The 24,205-nt window shown below is 44.1% G+C and overlaps 1 protein-coding gene across 1 annotated transcript in view; it reads right to left on the bottom strand.

The window, feature by feature from the left end:
* Window positions 1-24,205, bottom strand: part of LOC110502389 (SH3 and multiple ankyrin repeat domains protein 2-like) — a 164,375-nt gene that overhangs the window by 99,910 nt on the left and 40,260 nt on the right. The window contains exon 9 of the mRNA XM_036959148.1: window positions 3,268-3,334. Coding sequence (XP_036815043.1) covers window positions 3,268-3,334 — 67 coding nt within the window. The remainder of the gene's footprint in view (window positions 1-3,267; window positions 3,335-24,205) is intronic.

The following is a 24,205-nucleotide window of genomic DNA, read 5'->3' as shown; positions in this document are numbered from 1 at the left end:
GCTTTAACATTTTAAACCTGAACCTCCTCGTTATAACACCAGCCACTCAACCAATCAAACACAACGAAAAGAAAGAGCAGCTTGTGGTAGATCAATCTCAAAGAGGTAAAATAGTGATGAACCATCTTGTTTGAGCACCACAAACCCTGAGTGATGGATCCATAAAGATAAAATGATAGAACAACACTGCTGTCACCACATTGATCAGTGATGCAGTAGATTATACAACAGTGATAATGGATCACAGGACAAAGGATGCTGAAGAAACAGCACTGATGAGTCTACATTTTCAGTAACAATCATGAAAAAAACAACCACCAATGTATAGATCTATGCCATATAAAGAGGCTACCTCCCTACCCATGGGTCTTCCATTGAGGAACCGACCAGATCTGAGATCCCGAAAGCCAAATATCACATGGATCTGGGAACCATGGCAACCACGACTGGATTTATATGGGACAAGGATTTACATAGTTGACTGTAGAACAAGGCAGATGCTGTAGGTTTATGTGTCATGACTGCAGCCATGACGCTGAACTATAGAATACAAATTCTGTTACACTCTTAGAAAAAAAGGGTTCCCAAAGGGTCCTTCGGCTGTCTCCATGGGAGAATCCTTTATGGTTCCAGGTAGACCCGTTTCAGGTTCCATGTAGAAGCCTCTGTGGAAAGGGTTCTACATTGAACCCAAAAGGGTTCTACCTGGAGCCAAAAAGGGTTCTTCAAAGGTTTCCCCTATAAGGACAGCCGAAGAACCCTTTTAGGTTCTAGATAGTACCTTTTTTTTCTAAGCGTGTATAAACCAATGTAATGAGGTTAGCTGTCACAAAGACCTTCACTCTCAGACTGAAGCTAATCAGCCCGACTATGACTCAAGGGGCAAATGCAAAAAGACAATTAAATAATTAAATAATTGGTTTGCAGCACCCTTTCTATTTACAGAAGAATGTGGTCACAAAACATGAAGAAAGAAGTGATGACAGAGGACGGAGAAAAGGGACTGTTGGGGGTGTAAATACATGACAAAGGAGTTATGTCTCAGTGTCTGTTTGGAGAGGAAGAGACAGAAATCCCCTGACACTTGTACGGTAAGATTGCAACATTGTAAGACTGCTGGCACTAGCAATAAGTTGACTGTATGCCAGAAGGAGAGTTCATAATGTCACAGTCTTGGACCCTTGGCCTAAGGACACAGGAAAAAACGGATTCCATCAGATACAAAGTGGCATCTATAGAAAGATGACAGAGAAGATTGTAATCCGCATCCGATGCACCTTAGAGCCTACTGTAATGTACAGTCATGGCCAAAAGTTTTGAGAATGACACATATTCATTTTCACAAAGTCTGCTGCCTCAGTTTGTATGATGGCAATTTGCATATACTCCAGAATGTTATGAAGAGGGATCAGATGAATTGCAATTGATTGTGGGACCATCTCCTAAAGTTGATTCAGCTGTGGGATCGGGGCACCACCAGCACAGAGCTTGCTCAGGAATGGCAGCAGGCAGGTGTGAGAGCATATGCACACACAGTGAGAAGAAGACTTTTGGAGGATGGCCTGGTGTCAAGAAGGGCAGCAAAGAAGCCACTTCTCTCCAGGAAAAACATCAGGGACAGACTGATATTCTACAAAAGGTAAAGGGATTGGACTGCTGAGGACTGGGGTAAAGTCATTGTCTCTGATGAATCCCCTTTCCGATTGTTTGGGGCATCCAGAAAAAAGCTTGTCCACAGAAGACAAGGTGAGCGCTACCATCAGTCCTGTGTCATGCCAACAGTAAAGCATCCTGAGACCATTCATGTGTGGGGTTGCTTCTCAGCCAAGGGAGTGGGCTCACTCACAATTTTTCCTAAGAACACAGCCATGAATAAAGAATGGTACCAACACATCCTCTGAGAGCATCTTCTCCCAACCATCCAGGAACAGTTTGGTCACGAACAATGCCTTTTCCAGCATGATGGAGCACCTTGCCATAAGGCAAAAGTGATAACTAAGTGGCTCGGGGAACAAAACATTGATATTTTGGGTCAATGGCCAGGAAACTCCTCAGACCTTAATCCCATTGAGAACTTCTCAAGAGGCAGGTGGACAAACAAAACCCCACAAATTCTGACAAACTCCAAGCATTGATTAAGCAAGAATGAGCTGCCATCAGTCAGGATGTGGCCCGGAAGTTAATTGACAGCATACCAGGGTGGATTGCAGAGGTCTTGAAAAAGAAGGGTCAACACTGCAAATATTGACTTTTTGCATCAACTGTAATTGTCAATAAAAGCCTTTGACACTTCTGAAATGCTTGTAATTATACTTCAGTATTCCATAGTAACATCTGACAAAAATATCTAAAGACACTGAAGCAGCAAACTTTGTGGAAATTAATATTTGTGTCATTCTCAAAACTTTTGGCCACGACTATACTGTACTGTACTGTACTGTACACCAGATAACATATGAGAGTAGAGCCTACTGTACTGTACTGTACTGTATACCAGAGAACATATGAGAGTGACAGAGAACAGTGCAGCAGACAGACAGATGACAAAACACAGCTGATCAATCCATGTGTGTGTGTGTGTGTGTGTGTGTGTGTGTGTGTGTGTGTGTGTGTGTGTGTGTGTGTGTGTGTGTGTGTGTGTGACGTACACATGTGTGTGTGCGTGCGTGTGTGTGTGTGTGTGTGTGTGTGTGTGTGTGTGTGTGTGTGTGTGTGTGTGTGTGTGTGTGTGTGTGTGTGTGTGTGTATGACGTATGTGTGTGTGTGTGTGTGTGCGCGTGTGTGTGTGTGTGTGTGTGTGTGTGCATGGCGTGCGTGTGTGTGTCCATGACATGCACATGTGTGTGTGTGTGTGTGTGTGTGTGTGTGCATGACGTGTGTGTGTGAGTGTGTGTTCTCATCCCAGTCCCACTATGTAGGCCAGCTCCATTGTGAACTGTGGCTAAGTGTGGATTGGAGCAGAACTGACTGTCTTTAGATGAGAGAGGAGGCACAGAGCAGGTCCATCCACCGGGAAACACAATAGCCCATTCAGAGTGGAAGCGCTTTGGTCTACAACGTGCATCATTCATAAAGCAAGTGAATTGCACATGACTTAACTCACATTCAATACAACACATTTGCCAGCAACCCTTTCCTAGCCTGGTAACCTGCTATGCTCAATGGTTTACCAGTCTTACCATTTCCTATAATGCAATAGTTTTTTATGGTAAATAAACACAGTTTATACTACACAGAAACAAAGAAATGTTGATTTCAGAAACTTACCGATATCAGTCTCTTTATGGTTCTTGATTAATTCTGCCAATTCAAAGTTTCCTGCGATGATGGCCACCTGGAACAGAATGGTAGATTTATAGTGAGGTATTTATAATAGTATAGTCACATTTGTAAATCAATCAAAATGGCTTTTAAAATCTGACCAACTTCAATGGTGGATATGGTATTCATTATAGCAAATTCCTGACTACCAGCTCTGGTGGCCACAACATGCGGTGGCTCAGTTAAATTTGTCAGAAAATAACTGAATTCTTATTGTAAAATGACTCACTTTCATGAAATGCAACTTTAAATCCTTATAGGTACTAATAATAACACAATAAACAGAAGCCTGGTAAAGGTTGTAGTGTAGTGGGTGGAGGACAGCAGAGCCACAGCCACAGTAAACACATATCCAGCCAGTAAACCCTGCCAACTGATTCCACCTTTAGACACTTTTACATAAGACAGGTCAGTGCGGAGTCATATACTATATATAGAGAGTTTGGCCAATGTGGTTTCTGTCTGAACGTTCCGATAGTGCCACTTCCTCCTCCATAGCCATTGCTAAGTGATAATTGAAGCTTCCACGTTGTGCTGTTTATTTTTGATCTTTTTTTTTACTTATGAAGTGAAAGAAGATATACAGTTTGTTGACACCACAAAACTGTAAAGACTTGAATACAAGTTATTCCAAATTATAATTAATAAAAACTTCTGTAATATTCCTCTGTTTTTCTTGTTTACAGCAGGTCATTTCAGAGGGAACTGTCAGAGGCACTCTTGTATTGTTACATCGCTCTGTTAACATGGTATCCGTTTTAAAATCTGACCGAAACGCTCTCTATATACGGGTCTGGGTCAGTGGAATAGGAGAGGCAATGTGAGGCTCAGGCTGTATTACAGTAAGGAAAGGTAGTCATAGAGACAGAACAAGTTTTATTTCTATGGGTACGGTATAGTCACTGAAAATTGTATGACTAGACTAACTCACTCATGGAAATCCTGAATAAATGGAACCCTCCATCTCTGTCCCAAATATGAAATTGGTTTCATGTGGATAAACAAATACATTACCTGAAAATATGGAGCAATTTTCAATTACACTACTGAAATGAGTTAAATGAATTAACCTATTATTGTAATACAGTAATAACTCTACAGAAGCAATTGGATTGGGTTAGTAGTGTTGCAGTATAATGCATGCTAGAGTGGAAAATGAGGCTGTGCAATAAAAACATGAAAACATGACTCCTACTTCCCATCATCGTCTCCTCCCAGAAACAACATTCTGCTACACTGAAAAACTGAAACGCTCTGCTCTGCTGTCTGTTTACCTTTTAACAAACCATATGGGGAGGTAGGCTAAGTTATGATGTTACAGTATAGCCATGAGGATAACTTCTCTTAACCCTGCATCGTTCAACACAGCACACGCTCTGTTCCTCTGCTGTTGGTTCACCTAGTCCCAAACCATATGTAGGTAGGTTATGATGGCTAGGTAGAGAGAGGGGGAGAGAGAAAGAGACGGACAGCGAAACTAGGGGACTGAGAAACAAAGAGGAGAGAGATAGTGAGAGAGAGAGAGAGAGAGAGAGAGAGAGAGAGAAAGAGAAAGAGAAAGAGAAAGAGAAAGAGAGAGAGAGAGAGAGAGAGAGAGAGAAAGAGAGAGAGAGAGAGAGAAAGAGAAAGAGAAAGAGAAAGAGAAAGAGGGAGAGAGAAAGAGGGAGAGAGCAAGAGGGAGAGAGCAGGCCCTCAGGGCCGTGGGGTGAGACAGGGATGCAGCTTAAGCCCCACCCTCTTCAACATATATATCAATGAATTGGCGCGGGCACAAGAAAAGTCTGCAGCACCCGGCCTCACCCTACTAGAATCTTAAGTCAAATGTCTACTGTTTGCTGATGATCTGATGCTTCTGTTACCAACCAAGGAGGGCCTACAGCAGCACCTATTTATTCTGCGCAGATTCTGCCAGACCTGGGCCCTGACAGCAAATCTCAGTAAGACCAAAATAATGGTGTTCCAAAAAAGTTCCAGTCGCCAGGACCACAAATACAAATTCCATCTAGATACCATCTAGACATCTAGAGCACACAAAAAACTATACATACCTTGGCCTAAACATCAGCGCCACAGGTAACCGCCACAAAACTGTGAACGATCTGAGAGACAAGGCAAGAAGGGCATTCTATGCCATCAAAAGGAACATAAAATTCAACATACCAATTAGGATCTGGCTAAAAAAACTTGAATCAGTCATAGAGCCCATTGCTCTTTATGGTTGTGAGGTCTGGGGTCCGCTCACCAACCAAGATTTCACAAAATGGGACAAACATCAAATTGAGACTCTGCATGCATAATTCTGCAAGAATATCCTCCGTGTACAACGTAGAACACCAAATAATGTATGCAGAGCAGAATTAGGCCAATACCCACTAATTATCAAAATCCAGAAAAGAGACGTTAAATTCTACAACCACCTAAAAGGAAGCAATTCCCAAACCTTCCATAACAAAGCCATCACCTACAGAAAGATGAACCTGGAGAAGAGTCCCCTAAGCAAGCTGGTCCTGGGGCTCTGTTCACAAACACAAACACACCCCACAGAGCCCCAGGACAGCAGCACAATTAGACCCAAGCAAATCATGAGAAAACAAAAAGATAATTACTTGAAACATTGGAAAGAATTAACAAAAAAACAGAGCAAACTAGAATGCTATTTGGCCCTGAACAGAGAGTACACAGTGGCAGAATACCTGACCACTGTGACTGACCCTAACTTAAGGAAAGCTTTGACTATGTACAGACTTAGCCTTGCTATTGAGAAAGGCTGCCGTAGACAGACATGGCTCTCAAAGGAAGACAGGCTATGTCCACACTGCCCACAAAATGAGGTGGAAATTGAGCTGCACTTCCTAACCTCCTGCCCAATGTATGACCATATTAGAGACACATATTTCCCTCAGATTACACAGTCCCACAGAGAATTCGAAAACAAACCCAATTTTGATAATCTCCCATATCTACTGGGTGAAACTTCACAGTGTGCCATCACAGCAGCAATATTTGTGACCTGTTGCCACAAGAAAAGGGCAACCAATGAAGAACAAACACCATTGTAAATACAACCCATATTTATGCTTATTTATTTTCCCTTGTGTACTTTAACCATTTGTACATTGTTACAACACGGTATATATACATAATATGACATTTGTAATGTCTTTATTGTTTTGAAACTTCTGTATGTGTAATGTTTACTGTTAATTTGTATTATTTATTTCAGTTTTGTATATTATCTACCTCACTTGCTTTGGCAATGTTAACACGTTTCCCATGCCAATAAAGCCCATTGAATTGAATTGAATTGAGAGAGAGGAGGAAGACAGAGGGAGAATATGAAAGAGATGGAAGGGATTCAGTAGAAAAGGAATAACATTGAATAAACTGTGCAGTTCATACAAGTCCTTCAATTAGATTCTTTACACACTTGATGTGGTTCTGATGTGGTTCATTAGGGCAGCAGGTAGCTGAACGGTTAGAGCGTTGGGCCATTAAACAAAATGTTGCCGGTTCAAATACCTGAGTCGACAAGGTTATTATGTTAACACATGTTTCCCATGCCAATAAAGCCCTTTGAATTTAATTGATAAAGAGAGATCAAGAAAGTCTTCTCATGATTTGTTGACTTCAAAAAAGCTTTTAACTCAATTTGGCTTGAGGGTTTGCTCTACAAATTGATGGAAAGTGGTGTTGGGGGAAAAGCATACAACATTATACAACCCATGGTCACAAACAACAAGTGAGTGGTTAAAATTGGCCAAAAACACACCTATGTTTTCCACAGGGCCGTGGGGTGAGACAGGGATGCATCTTAAGCCCCACACTCTTCAACATATATTTCAACGGATTGGCGAGGGCACTAGAACAGTCTGCAGCACCCGGCTTCACCCTACTAGAATCCGAAGTCAAATATATACTGTTTGCTGATGATCTGATGCTTCTGTCCCCCCAACCAAGGACGGCCTACAGCAGCTCCTGGATCTTCTGCACAGATTCTGTCAGACCTATGCCCTGGCAGTAAATCTCAGTAAGACAAAATAATGGTGTTCCAAAAAAGGTCCAGATGCCATTACCACACATACAAATTCCATCTAGACACGATTTAAAAATATATAAATATATATATATATTTCACCTTTATTTAACCAGGTAGGCTAGTTGAGAACAAGTTCTCATTTACAACTGCGACCTGGCCAAGACAAAGCAAAGCAGTGCGCCAAAAACAACACAGAGTTACACATGTAATGAACAAACGTACAGTCAATAACACAATAGAAAAAAATCTATATACAGTGTGTGCAAATGTAGTAAGATTAGGGAGGTAAGGCAATAAATAGGGCATAGTGGCAAAATAATTACAATTTAGCATTAACACTGGAGTGATAGATGTGCAGATGATGATGTGCAATTAGAGATACTGGGGTGCAAAAAAGCAAAAAATAAAAACAATATGGGGATGAGGTAGTTGGATGGGCTATTTACAGATGGGCTGTGTACAGGTGCAATGATCGGGAGGCTGCTCTGACAGCTGATGCCTAAATTTAGTGAGGGAGATATACTGTAAGTCTCCAGCTTCAGTGATTTTTGCAATTCGTTCCAGTCATTGGCAGCAGAGAACAGGAAGAAAAGGTGGCCAAAGGAGGAGTTGGCTTTGGGGATGACCAGTGAAATATACCTGCTGGAGCGCGTGCTACGGGTGGGTGTTGCTATGGTGATCAGTCAGCTGAGATAAGGAGGGGCTTTACTTTGCAAAGACTTATAGATGACCTGGAGCCAGTGGGTTTGGCGACGAATACGAAGCGAGGGCCAGCCAACAAGAGCATACAGGTCGCAGTTGTGGGTAGTATATGGGGCTTTGGGGCTTTTTTTATGGGTATATGGGGCTTTTCCAATTTGCTGAGTAGAGTGTTGGAGGTTATTTTGTAAATGGCATCGCCGAAGTCAAGGATCGGTAGGATGGTCAGTTTTACGAGGGTATGTTTAGCAGCATAAGTGAAGGAGGCTTTGTTGCGAAATAGGAAGCCGATTCTAGATATCATTTTGGATTGGAGATGCTTAATGTTAGTCTGGAAGGAGAGTTTACAGTCTAACCAAATACCTAGGTATTTGTAGTTGTCCTCATATTCTTAAGTCAGAACCGCCCAGAGTAGTGATGCTTGTCGGGCGGGTGGGTGCGATCAGTTGAAGAGCATGCATTTAGTTTTACTTCCATTTAAGAGCAGTTGGAAGCCACGGAAAGAGTGTTATATGGCATTGAAGCTCGTCTGGAGGTTTGTTGCCCTAGAGCACACCAAAAACTATACATACCTCCGCCTAAACATCAGCTCCAAAGGTAACTAGCTAAATCCAAGATGGTGTAGCGGTCAGACGTCTTTGTCCATCTTGTCGTGTCCCATGTATATATCTTTTTATATATTTTTCTTCGCATATCTTTTTATATTTTGTTCTAAACCTCAACTTCAAAATACTCTCCTGCAACCTGCCTCACCCAATCTGGTGTGGATCTGTTTTTTCGAAAGTATTTTTATTTACCTCGAATCCGGAATCCCCCAACCGAAGCTGGCCAGCTCACTAGCTACTAGCTAGTAGTCAGCTAACCACTACTAGCTCTTGCCAGTTTGTACAACGCGACTCAAACCAGAGCATACCGGACCTATTTTCTCTCCATATCCCCGGATATGCTCTGGACATTTTCACCTGGATCATCGCAGCTAGCTAGCTGCTATCCGAGTGACTACTCCTGGCTAACGTCGGTCCCAAAGCAAGCACCAATTAACCTGGAGCTAGCCCATGCTAGGCCTTTTCTCCCGGGTAGCCAAAGAGGCCCATCAGCTACTCCTGGGCTTACAATACCCGGACCCCTTCTACTGCCGGTACGGGGCACGGAACCCCGCTGATCCTCCAAAACTGGACTACAATGTAATCTGCTCAAGGAGGTACTCAACTGGCCCCTACATCATGACGTCCCCTGAATGCCCATCTGCTAGCCACGGCCCGCTAGCTGCTAGCCGCGGCCTGCTAGCTGTCTAGAGCATACTGGACTGTTAGCTGTATAGATCCATCGGCCAATTTCTTGGGCCACTATACCTATTTTGCCAATTAGACTTGGACCCCTCTGCTACTCGGAACCCTACTAATCCATCACTTTCCTCCGTCGAAACGCCCCTCTAAGGCCCTTCTGCTAGCTTGCTTGCCCCGGCCTGCTAGCTGTCTGAATCGCTGTGTTTCCAGCCAGCCCAACCACTCACTGGACCCCTATGATCACCTGGCTACGCATGCCTTTCCCTAATATCAATATGCCTTGTCCATTACTGTCCTGGCTAGTGATTGTTGTCTTATTTCACTGTAGAGCCTCTAGCCCTGCTCAATATGCCATAACCTACCATTTAGTTCCACCTCCCACATATGCGGACTTCTCTAGAGAAAATATATCTCTCATCATTACTCAATGCCTATATTAACCTCCAATGTACTCACATCCTACCATACCTTTGTCTGAACATTATGCCTTGAATCTATTCTATCGCGCCCAGAAACCTGCTCCTTTTACTCTCTGCTCCAAACGCACTAGACGACCAGTCCTGATAGCCTTTAGCTATACCCTTATCCTACTCCTCCTCTGTTCCTCTGGTGATGTAGAGGTTAATCCAGGCCCTGCAGTGCCTAGTCAAAGGGGCGGTGTTGCAATCTACTGCAGAGATAGCCTGCAGTGTTCTGTCATACTATCCAGGTCTGTACCCAAACAATTCAAGCTTCTACTTTTAAAAAATCCACCTTCCCAGAAACAAGTCTCTAACCATTGCCGCTTGCTATAGACCACCATCTGCCCCCAGCTGTGCCCTGGACATCATATGTGAATTGATTGCCCCCCATCTATCTTCAGAGCTCGTGCTGCTAGGTGACCTAAACTGTGACATTAACACCCCGGCCATCCTACAATCTAAGCTTGATGACCTCAATCTCACACAAATTATCAATGAACCCACCAGGTACAACCCCAAATCCGTCAACACGGGCACCCTCAAAGATATCTTCCTAACCAACTTGCCCTCCAAATATACCTCTGCTGTTTTCAACCAAGAACTCAGCGATCACTGCCTCATTGCCTGCATCCATAATGGGTCACTGTCAAACGCTCCCTAAAATACTTCAGCGAGCAGGCCTTTCTAATCGACCTGGCCCGGGGTATCCTGGAAGGATACTGACCTCATCCCTTCATTAGAGGATGCCTGGTTATGCTTTAAAAGTGCCTTCCCCACCATCTTAAATAAGCATGCCCCATTCAAAATGTTAGAACCAGGAACAGATATTGCCCTTGGATCTCTCCAGACCTGACTGCCCTTGACCAGCACAAAAACATCCTGTGGCGTTCTGCATTAGCATCGAATAGCCCCCGTGATATGCAACTTTTCAAGTTAGGAACCAATATACACAGGCATTTAGGAAAGCTAAGGCTAGCTTTTTCAAGCAGAAATTTGCATCCTGTAGCACAAACTCAAAAAAGTTCTGGGACACTGTAAAGTCCATGGAGAATAAGAGCACCTCCTCCCAGCTGCCCACTGCACTGAGGCTAGGAAACACTCTCACCACCGATAAATCCACTATAATTGAGAATTTCAATAAGCATTTTTCTATGGCTGGACATGCTTTCCACCTGGCTATCCCTACCCCGGTCAACAGCCCTGCACCCCCCACAGAAACTTGCCCAAACCTCCCCATTTCTCCTTCACCCAAATCCAGATAGCTGATGTTCTGAAAGAGCTGCAAAATCTGGAACCTACAAATCAGCTGGGATAGACAATCTGGACCCTCTCTTTCTAAAATGATCCACCGAAATTGTTGCAACCCCTATTACTAACCTCTTCAACCTCTCTTTGTATCATCTGAGATTCCCATAGATTGGAAAGACACTCTAGACCCAAACTGCTACAGACCTATATCTATCCTACCCTGCCTTTCTAAGGTCTTCGAAAGCCAAGTTAACCTTTTTGGGCTAGGGGGCAGTATTCTGAATTTCGGATGACTGACATGCCCAAAGTAAACTGCCTGTCACTCAGGCCCAGAACCTAGGATATGTACTTGGAATATACTTGGAAGCATTGGATAGAACACACCCTGCCATTTCTAAAACTGTTAATATTATGTCTGTGAGTATAACAGAACTGATATGGCAGGCAAAAACCTGAGGAAAATCCATCCAGGATTATGGCTGGCCCTCGTATTATTATTATTTTTTTGATGTGAGTGGTTTTCCATTGAAAGCCTATTGACTATATAAGGGTTTAGGGCCCCGATTGCAGTTCATATGGCTTTCACTTGATTTCAACAGTCTTTAGACATGGTTTCAGGCTTGATTTCTGAAAAACGATGAAGAATAAAACCTTTTGGTAAGTGGTCTATGGAATCATGCAATACCGGTTTGCGTGCGTGCCTGTGTGTGCGCTCTTCATTCTTTTTCATTTCTATTGAATACGCTATTGTCAGGTTGAAAAATGATCGATTATTTAGATAATTGACAACCTGAGGATTAAATATAAATATCGTTTGACATGTTTCGACAAACTTTACCGTATATGTATTTGTCTGCATGTTTTGACCGCCTTTGAGGCAGTGGATTACTGAACAAAACGTGCCAACAAAACGGAGTATTTGGGATATAAAGAGGGACTTTATCGAACAAAACAACCATTTATTGTGCAACTGGGACCCTTTGGATTGCCAACAGAGGAAGATTTTCAAAGGTAAGTGATTTATTTTATTGCTATTTCTGACTTTCGTGACGCCGCTTTTGTACGCAGAGCGCTGTCCTCAGATAATATCACTTCACCGTAATGCCTTTTTGAAATCTGACAAAGTGGCTGGATTAACACAAATTAATCTTTTAACCGATGTATAACACTTGTATTTTCATTTGTGTTTATTATTACTATTTTTGTCATTTGAATTTGGCGCTATGCAATTTCACCGGATGTTGTCGAGGTGGGACGCTAGCCCACCTGAGCCGAAATGAGCCCAAAGAAGTTAACAAACAGATTACCGACCATTTCGAATCCCACCGTACCTTCTCCGCTTTGCAATCTGGTTTCAGAGCTGGTCATGGGTGCACCTCCTAAACGATATCATAACCGCCATCGATAAAAGACAGTACCGTGCAGCTGTATTCATCAACCTGGCTAAGGCTTTCGACTCAATTACAACATTCATATTGGCAGACTCAACAGCTTTGGTTTCTCAAATGATTGCCTCGCCTGGTTCACAAATTACTTCTCTGATAGAGTTCCGTGTGTCAAATCGGAGGGCCTGTTGTCCGGACCTTTTGCAGTCTCTATGGGGGTGCCACAGGGTTCAGTTCTCGTGCCGACTCTCTTCTCTTTATACATCAATGATGTCGCTCTTGCTGCTGGTGATTCTTTGATCCACCTCTACGCAGATGACACTATTTTGTATACCTCTGGCCCTTCTTTAGACACTGTGTTCAACTAACCTCCAGACGGGCTTCAATGCCATACAACTCCACTTCCGTGGACCTCCAACTTGTCATGTATTGTCATGTTGTGTCTTGTTTCTGTCCTTTCCCTTCACCCTGTCTCCCTCTGCTGGTCGTTATTAGGTTACCTTTTCTCCCCCTCTTTCCCCCAGCTGTTCCTTGTCTCCTCCTAACTACCTCGTCACCCCTTTTCCCACCTGTTCCCTTTTTCCCCCTGATTAGTCCTCTATATCTCTCTCTGTTTTTGCTCCTGTCTTTGTCGGATTCTTGTTTGTGTTATTCATGCCTGAACCAGACTATCGTCATGTTTGCTGCAACCTTGTCCTGTCCTGTCGGAATCTGCCGGTCCATCTGAGCCTACCTATGTTTCGTCATTAAAGAAGCTCTGTTTACGTTAATTCGCTTTTGGGTCCTCATTCACGCACCGTAACAGAAGAATCCGACCAAGAATGGACCCAGCGACTTCGGATCCTCTCCACTCAGCCGTCGAGATCCAGGGAGCGATGCTAGGCAGACACGAGCAGGAATTGTCTGCTGCTCGACATGCCGTTGAGACCCTGGCCACCCAAGTCTCCAACCTCACAGAACAGGTTCACCATCTCCGCCTCGATCCACCGGCCACTTCCAGGGCTTTCGAATCTCCGGAGCCCAGAATCAATAACCCGCCGTGTTACTCTGGGGAGCCCACTGAATGCCGCTCGTTCCTCACCCAGTGTGATATTGTGTTTTCTCTCCAGCCCAACACTTACTCCAGGAGCACTGCTCGTGTCGCCTACGTCATATCTCTCCTTACTGGACGGGCTCGTGAGTGGGGCACGGCAATCTGGGAGGCAAGGGCTGAGTGTACTAACCAGTATCAGGACTTTAAGGAGGAGATGATACGGGTTTTTGATCGATCTGTTTTTGGGGAGGAGGCTTCCAGGGCCCTGTCTTCCCTATGTCAAGGTAATCGATCCATAACAGACTACTCTATTGAGTTTCGCACTCTTGCTGCCTCCAGTGGCTGGAACGAGCCGGCTTTGCTCGCTCGTTTTCTGGAGGGTCTCCGCGCAGAGGTAAAGGATGAGATTCTCTCCCGGGAGGTTCCTTCCAGCGTGGATTCCTTGATTGAACTCGCTATTCGCATTGAGCGACGGGTTGATCTTCGTCACCGAGCTTGTGGAAAGGAGCTCGCGTTCTCCGTTGCCCCCCTCTCCGCATCACTACCATCTTCCTCTGCCGGCTCGGGTGCTGAGCCTATGCAGCTGGGAGGTATCCGCATCTCGACTAAGGAGAGGGAACGGAGAATCACCAACCGCCTCTGTCTCTATTGCGGTTCTGCTGGTCATTTTGTCACTTCATGTCCAGTAAAAGCCAGAGCTCATCAGTAAAAGCAGGGCTACTGGTGAGCGCTACTACTCCTGTCTCTCCTTCAAGATCCTGCACTACCTTGTCGGTCCATCTACGCTGGACCGGTTCGTCAGCTTCCTGCAGTGCCTTAATAGACTCTGGGGCGGAGGGCTGTTTTATGGACGAGACCTGGGCTCGGGAACATGACATTCCTCTCAGACAGTTAAGGGAGTCCACGGCCTTGTTCGCCCTGGATGGTAGTCCTCTCCCCAGGATTCAGCGTGAGACGCTACCTTTAACCCTCACTGTTTCTGGTAATCATAGCGAAACCATTTCTTTTTTAATTTTTCGTTCACCTTTTACACCTGTTGTTTTGGGCCATCCCTGGCTAGTTTGTCATAATCCTTCCATTAATTGGTCTAGTAATTCTATCCTCTCCTGGAACGTCTCTTGTCATGTGAAATGTTTAATGTCTGCTATCCCTCCTGTTTCCTCTGTCTCTTCTTCACAGGAGGAGCCTGGGGATTTGACAGGGGTGCCGGAGGAATATCACGATCTGCGCACGGTGTTCAGTCGGTCCAGGGCCACCTCTCTTCCTCCACACCGGTCGTATGATTGTAGTATTGATCTCCTTCCGGGAACCACTCCCCCCCGGGGTAGACTATACTCTCTGTCGGCTCCCGAACGTAAGGCTCTCGAAGATTATTTGTCTGTAGCTCTTGCCGCCGGTACCATAGTCCCCTCCTCCTCTCCCGCCGGAGCGGGGTTTTTTTTTTGTTAAGAAGAAGGACGGGTCCCTGCGCCCCTGCATAGATTATCGAGGGCTGAATGACATAACAGTGAAGAATCGTTATCCGCTTCCTCTTATGTCTTCAGCCTTCGAGATCCTGCAGGGAGCCAGGTTTTTCACTAAGTTGGACCTTCGTAACGCTTACCATCTCGTGCGCATCAGGGAGGGGGACGAGTGGAAGACGGCGTTTAACACTCCGTTAGGGCACTTTGAATACCGGGTTCTTCCTTTCGGCCTCGCTAACGCTCCAGCTGTCTTTCAGGCATTAGTCAATGATGTCCTGAGAGACATGCTGAACATCTTTGTTTTCGTTTACCTTGACGATATCCTGATTTTTTCACCGTCACTCCAGATTCATGTTCAGCACGTTCGACGTGTCCTCCAGCGCCTTTTAGAGAATTGTCTTTTTGTGAAGGCTGAGAAGTGCTCTTTTCATGCCTCCTCCGTCACATTTCTCGGTTCTGTTATTTCCGCTGAAGGCATTAAGATGGATCCCGCTAAGTTCCAAGCTGTCATTGATTGGCCCGTCCCTAAGTCACGCGTCGAGCTGCAGCGCTTTCTCGGCTTCGCGAACTTCTATCGTCGTTTCATCCGTAATTTCGGTCAGGTGGCAGCTCCTCTCACAGCCCTTACTTCTGTCAAGACGTGCTTTAAGTGGTCCGTTTCCGCCCAGGGAGCTTTTGATCTCCTCAAGAATCGTTTCACATCCGCACCTATCCTTGTTACACCTGACGTCACTAGACAGTTCGTTGTCGAGGTTGACGCGTCAGAGGTGGGCGTGGGAGCCATTCTTTCTCAGCGCTCCCTCTCTGACGACAAGGTCCACCCTTGCGCGTATTTTTCTCATCGCCTGTCGCCGTCGGAACGTAACTATGATGTGGGAAACCGCGAACTGCTCGCCATCCGCTTAGCCCTAGGCGAATGGCGACAGTGGTTGGAGGGGGCGACCGTTCCTTTTGTCGTTTGGACTGACCATAGGAACCTTGAGTACATCCGTTCTGCCAAACGACTTAATGCGCGTCAGGCGCGCTGGGCGCTGTTTTTCGCTCGTTTCGAGTTCGTGATTTCTTATCGTCCGGGCTCTAAGAACACCAAGCCTGATGCTTTATCTCGTCTCTTCAGTTCTTCAGTAGCCTCCACTGACCCCGAGGGGATTCTCCCTGATGGGCGTGTTGTCGGGTTGACTGTCTGGGGAATTGAGAGGCAGGTAAAGCAAGCACTCACTCAAACTCCGTCGCCGCGCGCTTGTCCTAGGAACCTTCTTTTCGTTCCCGTTCCTACTCGTCTGGCCGTTCTTCAGTGGGCTCACTCTGCCAAGTTAGCCGGCCACCCTGGCGTTCGGGGTACGCTTGCTTCCATTCGCCAGCGTTTTTGGTGGCCCACCCGGGAGCATGACACGCGTCGCTTCGTGGCTGCTTGTTCGGTCTGCGCGCAGACTAAGTCCGGTAACTCCCCTCCTGCCGGCCGTCTCAGGCCGCTTCCCATTCCCTCTCGACCGTGGTCTCACATCGCCTTAGATTTTGTCACCGGACTGCCTTCGTCAGCGGGGAAGACTGTTATTCTTACGGTTGTCGACAGGTTCTCTAAGGCGGCTCATTTTATTCCCCTTGCTAAGCTTCCTTCTGCTAAAGAGACGGCACAAATCATCATCGAGAATGTTTTCAGAATTCATGGCCTTCCGTCAGACGTCGTTTCGGACAGAGGTCCGCAATTCACGTCTCAATTTTGGAAGGAGTTTTGCCGTTTGATTGGGGCTTCCGTCAGTCTCTCTTCCGGCTTTCACCCCCAGTCTAACGGTCAAGCAGAACGGGCCAATCAGACTATTGGTCGCATCTTACGCAGTCTTTCTTTTCGCAACCCTGCGTCTTGGTCAGAACAGCTCCCCTGGGCAGAATACGCCCACAACTCGCTTCCTTCGTCTGCGACCGGGCTATCTCCTTTTCAGAGTAGCCTCGGGTACCAGCCTCCGCTGTTCTCATCTCAGTTTGCCGAGTCCAGCGTCCCCTCCGCTCAGGCTTTTGTCCAACGTTGCGAGCGCACCTGGAAGAGGGTCAGGTCTGCACTTTGCCGTTATAGGGCGCAGACTGTGAGAGCTGCTAATAAGCGTAGAACTAAGAGTCCTAGATATTGTCGCGGTCAGAGAGTTTGGCTCTCCACTCAGAACCTTCCCCTTAAGACCGCTTCTCGCAAGTTGACCCCGCGGTTCATTGGTCCGTTCCGTATTTCTCAGATCATTAATCCTGTCGCAGTTCGACTTCTTCTTCCGCAATATCTTCGTCGCGTCCACCCGGTCTTCCATGTCTCCTGTATCAAGCCCGTTCTTCGCGCCCCCGTTCGTCTTCCCCCCCCCCCCCCCCCATCCTTGTCGAGGGCGCACCCATCTACAGGGTCCGTAGGATTTTGGACATGCGTCCTCGGGGCCGTGGTCATCAGTACCTAGTAGATTGGGAGGGGTACGGTCCTGAGGAGAGGAGTTGGGTTCCCTCTCGGGACGTGCTGGACCGTGCGCTGATCGAGGATTTCCTCCGTTGCCGCCAGGTTTCCTCCTCGAGTGCGCCAGGAGGCGCTCGGTGAGTGGGGGGGTACTGTCATGTATTGTCATGTTGTGTCTTGTTTCTGTCCTTTCCCTTCACCCTGTCTCCCTCTGCTGGTCGTTATTAGGTTACCTTTTCTCCCCCTCTTTCCCCCAGCTGTTCCTTGTCTCCTCCTAACTACCTCGTCACCCCTTTTCCCACCTGTTCCCTTTTTCCCTCTGATTAGTCCTCGATATCTCTCTCTGTTTTTGCTCCTGTCTTTGTCGGATTCTTGTTTGTGTTATTCATGCCTGAACCAGACTATCGTCATGTTTGCTGCAACCTTGTCCTGTCCTGTCGGAATCTGCCGGTCCATCTGAGCCTACCTATGTTTTGTCATTAAAGAAGCTCTGTTTACGTTAATTCGCTTTTGGGTCCTCATTCACGCACCGTAACACAACTGCTCTTAAATGCAAGTAAAACTAAATGCATGCTCTTCAACTGATAGCTGCTCGCACCTGCCCGCCCTTCCAGCATCACTACTCTGGACGGTTCTGACTTAGAATATGTGGACAACTACAAATACCTAGGTGTCTGGTTAGACTGTAAACTCTCCTTCCAGACACACATTAAACATCTCCAATCCAAACTTAAATCTAGAATTGGCTTCCTATTTCGCAACAAAGCATCCTTCACTCAAGCTGCCAAACATACCCTCGTAAAACTGACCATCCTACCGATCCTCGACTTCGGCGATGTCATTTACATAATAGCCTCCAACACTCTACTCAACAAATTGGATGCAGTCTATCACAGTGCCATCCGTTTTGTCACCAAAGCCCCATATACTATATACTACTATTGTTTTATTTATTCATCTTGCTCTTTGCACCCCAAATCTCTACTTGCACATTCATCTCCTGCACATTCTACCATTCCAGTGTTTAATTGCTATATTGTAATTACTTCGCCACCATTGCCTATTTATGGCATTACCTCCCGTATCCTACCTCATTTGCACATGCTCTATATAGACGTTTTCTGATGTATTATTGATTTTATGTTTGTTTATTCCATGTGTACCTCTGTGTTGTTGTATGTGTCGAACTGCTGTACTTTATCTTGGCCAGGTCGCAGTTGCAAATGAGAACTTGTTCTCAACTAGCCTACCTGGTTAAAAAAAATAGGTGAAATTTAAAAAATTTAAAAATTTAAAACTTTCACAAAGCAATGAATCATCTTTGAGACAAGGCAAGAAGGGCTTTCTAAAAATACTTGAATCTGTTATAGAACCTATTGCCCTTCATGGATGTGAGGTCTGCGGTGCCGATCACCAAACCAACCAAGCATTCACAAAATGGGACAAACAGCAAATCATGAGAAAACAAAAAGATATTTACTTGACACATTGGAAAGATTAAACAAAAAAACTGAGCAAACTAGAATTATATTGGCCCTCAACAGAGAATACACTGTGGCAGAATACCTGACCACTGTGACTGACCCAAAATTAACGAAAGCTTTGACAGTGAGCATAGCCTTGCTATTGAGAAAGGTCACCTTAGGCAGACCTGGCTCTCAAGAGAAGACAGGCTCTTTGCACACTACCCACAAAATGAGGTGGAAACTGAGCTGCACTTCCTAGCCTCATGCCAAATGTATAACCACATTAGAGACACATATTTTCCTCAGATTACACAGACCAACAAAGAATTGGAAAACAATACAAATCCGATTTTGATAAACTCACATATCTATTTGGTCAAATACCACAGTGTGCCATCACAGCAGCAATATTTGTGACCTGTTGCCACAAAAAAAGGGCAACCAGTGAAGAACAAACACCATTGTAAATACAACCCATATTTATGTAAGAATATTCAAAGATAAATACACGATGCGGGGAATAAACGATCAATGGACATTTTTCGAGTAATGGGGAACTGAAGATTAATGGGTCACGGACATGGGTTGTTTTTCAGTTCAACATCTGTTTAGAATATGTGAAGGGGTTCCAGTCCTGGACTCACAGCTACATGTGGCAAGTTCTCATTGGACCAAATTGTCTATACATTGAGCCTGAAATGGGATACTTAGTATTCAACCATTGGCCTAATTTTGCTGCAAGGAATTCTAATTGGTCAACCACAGGCTAAGCTTGGGTATAAACTACATCCTTTCTCTTTGTTCAGCAGAGAAAACACTGAGAACAGGGAAGAATAAACATCTACCATCCGCTCTCCAGCATAACAACTATGATTTGTTTTCTATGAATTCATATATTTTTCTCCCCCTAATTTGCTTTGGGGTGTGTGTTATTGAAGAATAACATCAACTGCTTACATTTATTTATTTTCCCATTTTTACTTTACAACACTGTATATAGACATAATATGACATTTGAAATGTCTTTATTCTTTTTATGTTTATTTCATTTTTGTTTATCCATTTCACTGGCTTTGGCAATGTAAACATACAGTGCCTTGCGAAAGTATTCGGCCCCCTTGAACTTTGCGACCTTTTGCCACATTTCAGGCTTCAAACATAAAGATATAAAACTGTATTTTTTTGTGAAGAATCAACAACAAGTGGGACACAATCACGAAGTGGAACGACATTTATTGGATATTTCAAACTTTTTTAACAAATCAAAAACTGAAAAATTGGGCGTGCAAAATTATTCAGCCCCCTTAAGTTAATACTTTGTAGCGCCACCTTTTGCTGCGATTACAGCTGTAAGTCGCTTGGGGTATGTCTCTATCAGTTTTGCACATCGAGAGACTGAAATGTTTTCCCATTCCTCCTTGCAAAACAGCTCGAGCTCAGTGAGGTTGGATGGAGAGCATTTGTGAACAGCAGTTTTCAGTTCTTTCAACAGATTCTCGATTGGATTCAGGTCTGGACTTTGACTTGGCCATTCTAACACCTGGATATGTTTATTTTTGAACCATTCCATTGTAGATTTTGCTTTATGTTTTGGATCATTGTCTTGTTGGAAGACAAATCTCCATCCCAGTCTCAGGTCTTTTGCATCAGGTTTTCTTCCAGAATGGTCCTGTATTTGGCTCCATCCATCTTCCCATCAATTTTAACCATCTTCCCTGTCCCTGCTGAAGAAAAGCAGGCCCAAACCATGATGCTGCCACCACCATGTTTGACAGTGGGGATGGTGTGTTCAGCTGTGTTGCTTTTACGCCAAACATAACATTTTGCATTGTTGCCAAAAAGTTCAATTTTGGTTTCATCTGACCAGAGCACCTTCTTCCACATGTTTGGTGTGTCTCCCAGGTGGCTTGTGGCAAACTTTAAACTACACTTTTTATGGATATCTATAAGAAATGGCTTTCTTCTTGCCACTCTTCCATAAAGGCCAGATTTGTGCTATATACGACTGATTGTTGTCCTATGGACAGAGTCTCCCACCTCAGCTGTAGATCTCTGCAGTTCATCCAGAGTGATCATGGGCATCTTGGCTGCATCTCTGATCAGTCTTCATCTTGTATGAGCTGAAAGTTTAGAGGGACGGCCAGGTCTTGGTAGATTTGCAGTGGTCTGATACTCCTTCCATTTCAATATTATCGCTTGCACAGTGCTCCTTGGGATGTTTAAAGCTTGGGAAATCTTTTTGTATCCAAATCCGGCTTTAAACTTCTTCGCAACAGTATCTCGGACCTGCCTGGTGTGTTCCTTGTTCTTCATGATGCTCTCTGCGCTTTTAACGGACCTCTGAGACTATCACAGTGCAGGTGCATTTATACGGAGACTTGATTACACACAGGTGGATTGTATTTATCATCATTAGTCATTTAGGTCAACATTGGATCATTCAGAGATCCTCACTGAACTTCTGGAGAGAGTTTGCTGCTCTGAAAGTAAAGGGGCTGAATAATTTTGCACGTCCAATTTTTCAGTTTTTGATTTGTTAAAAAAAGTTTGAAATATCCAATAAATGTTGTTCCACTTCATGATTGTGCCCACTTGTTGTTGATTCTTCACAAAAAAATACAGTTTTATATCTTTATGTTTGAAGCCTGAAATGTGGCAAAAGGTCGCAAAGTTCAAGGGGGCCGAATACTTTCGCAAGGCACTGTATGTGACCCGTTTCAGGAAACTAAGCGTAAGTCGTCACGACTCCACAGGAGAGCCATTTTAACGTTTTTTTTATTAATTTTTTAAAAATGTGTTTTTTGGCAGAAATGCCTTCTGGAACATGGGAACTTTCATGTGCCTTAATAACAAACGTATGTGCAATAATATTGTTAAATTACGAGCCTTGTTCATTAAGACACAGAAAACGTCAGCAACCTTCACACTGGCCATGATTGGCTGAGATAATGAGTGGGTTGGACATGCCGAGAGGACTTCGGATTGGTCTGTCATATAGAGTCTTCTGTCTATTTCAGTTGGTCAGTCTATGTTGGTAAACCTGTCGAAAGCGGGTTAAAAAAAAAACATTGTGTAGTGGAGCTGCATAAATGTTACTCTCCACTTTCTGGAGGATCTAGTTTTGAAATCAGTGTAATTAGAGTATGATAGCTAAAGAGATGGAGAAAACTCCTGTCTCCGGATTACATCGTCAAACTAAGGGCAATCGTGGCAAGGCATCCGTGACAGGGAGACACGTCCATCATGCATAATGATGTAAACAGGTAAGATAGTCTAGCTTTTTGTTGGAGGAAATTATAGTTGAAATGATTAATTATGTATACATTTAGCTTAGAACCATTTATTTTAATACTATTATTTTATGGTATGAAATGTATGGGTTCTTGGTTAAGTTGTTACTGAAAATGTAAGTAAAACGAATTAATTGTCTGTACCTTGCGGGTTTAAGGGAGAGGGATGGCATATCTCTTTAGAAAGATAACATTTTTTGTTTTATGTTCCATTAGTAGAGGAGAGTATATCTTTTAGACAGATTGGAATGTTTGTTTTATGAGGGGAGTAGAAGACAGTCTCCAGACCTGAAGACACTGCGCTATTGTGTGGATTGGAGAGAGTGTGAGAAACTGATGACGTCATTTTATGTTCTCGCTTTAAAATGTAATGTTCTTTGTATTTTTGGTCAGTACTCTCTTGAATTAAACGCTGTTACCTTACTTTTAAGACTGGTCTCGATCTATTTCATGCATAAATGATACATTTACAACTTATTATGAAATAGAGAGAGTGCGAATTTGGTTTTGGCTACAAAAAATATAGGAATTTATAATTCCTCTAACACTTTTGCTAGCTACATTTTCAGATATTACACATTTCTAATTTTGAAAGAAAGTGGATTTGATTTCAAGCTAGCTAACGTTAGCTGGCTGGCTCTCTAGCTAACGTTACGTGTATGAAGTTATTATTCGTATCCCAGATCCATTTGCTTTGCTAGTTAGAGCCTAATGTTAGCTAACTAACATTGAACCTGGTTGGTTAGCTCGCAGCAGATTCATGCAGGGTAGTAACGACATGATTTGGCAATGTGTTCATTGTTGTTTAACAAGCTAATGGTAGCTGGCTGGCTCATTAGCTAACGTTACGTGACGTGTGTGATCTTACACGTTGTTTACCTAGCTAGGTTCATTGTTTACCTAACTAGCTAGCTACGTGTTTTAAGCTAAAGTGTACAACACCCGTTGAATATGGCTGGTGTCAGTAAACGTTGGCAAAAAAGCTTAATGAAATTGTTGCCAGCAGAGCTGGTTAGGCTCTATTCATGTTATCCAGATTTAAACAAATCATTGGCCAGTGTCAAGTGTGCCCTCTAAATGCTCCGAGAGCGAAACGAGATGGGTGGAGCTAAGGCTTAAGAGGGTGTGAACGATGCTGAATGGGTGTAGACAAAGAAAAGCTCTTCACTAGATACCAAAACATTCAAAAGTTTATCAACTTTCAAAGCAGAATTACTTTCCCATTGTTCCTCAAAAATGCAGTGTATACAACATCATTTTTCAGCTCTGAGTCTCTACTTTTATCCAATGTAAAAAACACAATTTCAAATGTTGCTACATAAGACCGAATCCAGGTAGTGAGTCACAAATGTTTCCAATGCCAATAAAGCCCCTTGAATTGAAATAGAGAGAGAGAGAGAGAGAGAGAGAGAGAGAGAGAGAAGTAGAGAGGGGCACGAGGAAGGAAGGATTTGAGCCAGGGAAGGTTTACCTGGTCCCTAACCATACTGAGGTGAGGTGAAGTATGATGTCTGGGTGTACTAGAAGTGAGACAGGATGTGATGTTGGGATGAAAGTGGGTCAGGAAAGAGGAGCACGAATTGAAGTGCTCCAATTTCCTCTGAATCAGTGTGTATATCCCAAATGGCACTCTATTCGCTCTATAGTGCACTACTTGTGACCAGGGCCCATAGTGCACTATATAGGGAATAGGGTGCCATTTAGGGCACAGACTGAGTCTCAGCACTTAATTTGCCACCATCAGTCAGCAGATGGCTGCCTAACTGGGCAAACTTAATCAGAATTTGATTGGATGAGGTGAATGCGGTTTATGGCCCCCTTCAAATGAGCTGTAATTAAAGAGTAATTGAGGCAGGAAACATCATTTTATTTAAAGTATTTTAAGTGTGAAGGGATGGATGAATAATAGAGAGAATTAGAGGATGCATCAGCACTCAGTGGAAGTGTACATTATATAAACAGCATCACTCCACTGACTCCTACATGATGCAAGAGAAGACAGTTGGCTCAGCTGGGGATCAGACTAAAGCAAAGGAGTTTAGAATAACTGAGGAGTTCAGACTAAAGCAGAGGAGTTTAGAGTAACTGA

Source organism: Oncorhynchus mykiss, chromosome 2, assembly GCF_013265735.2.
Source record: "Oncorhynchus mykiss isolate Arlee chromosome 2, USDA_OmykA_1.1, whole genome shotgun sequence".
Taxonomy (NCBI): domain Eukaryota; kingdom Metazoa; phylum Chordata; class Actinopteri; order Salmoniformes; family Salmonidae; genus Oncorhynchus; species Oncorhynchus mykiss.
This window is presented reverse-complemented; position numbering and strand designations above follow the sequence as displayed.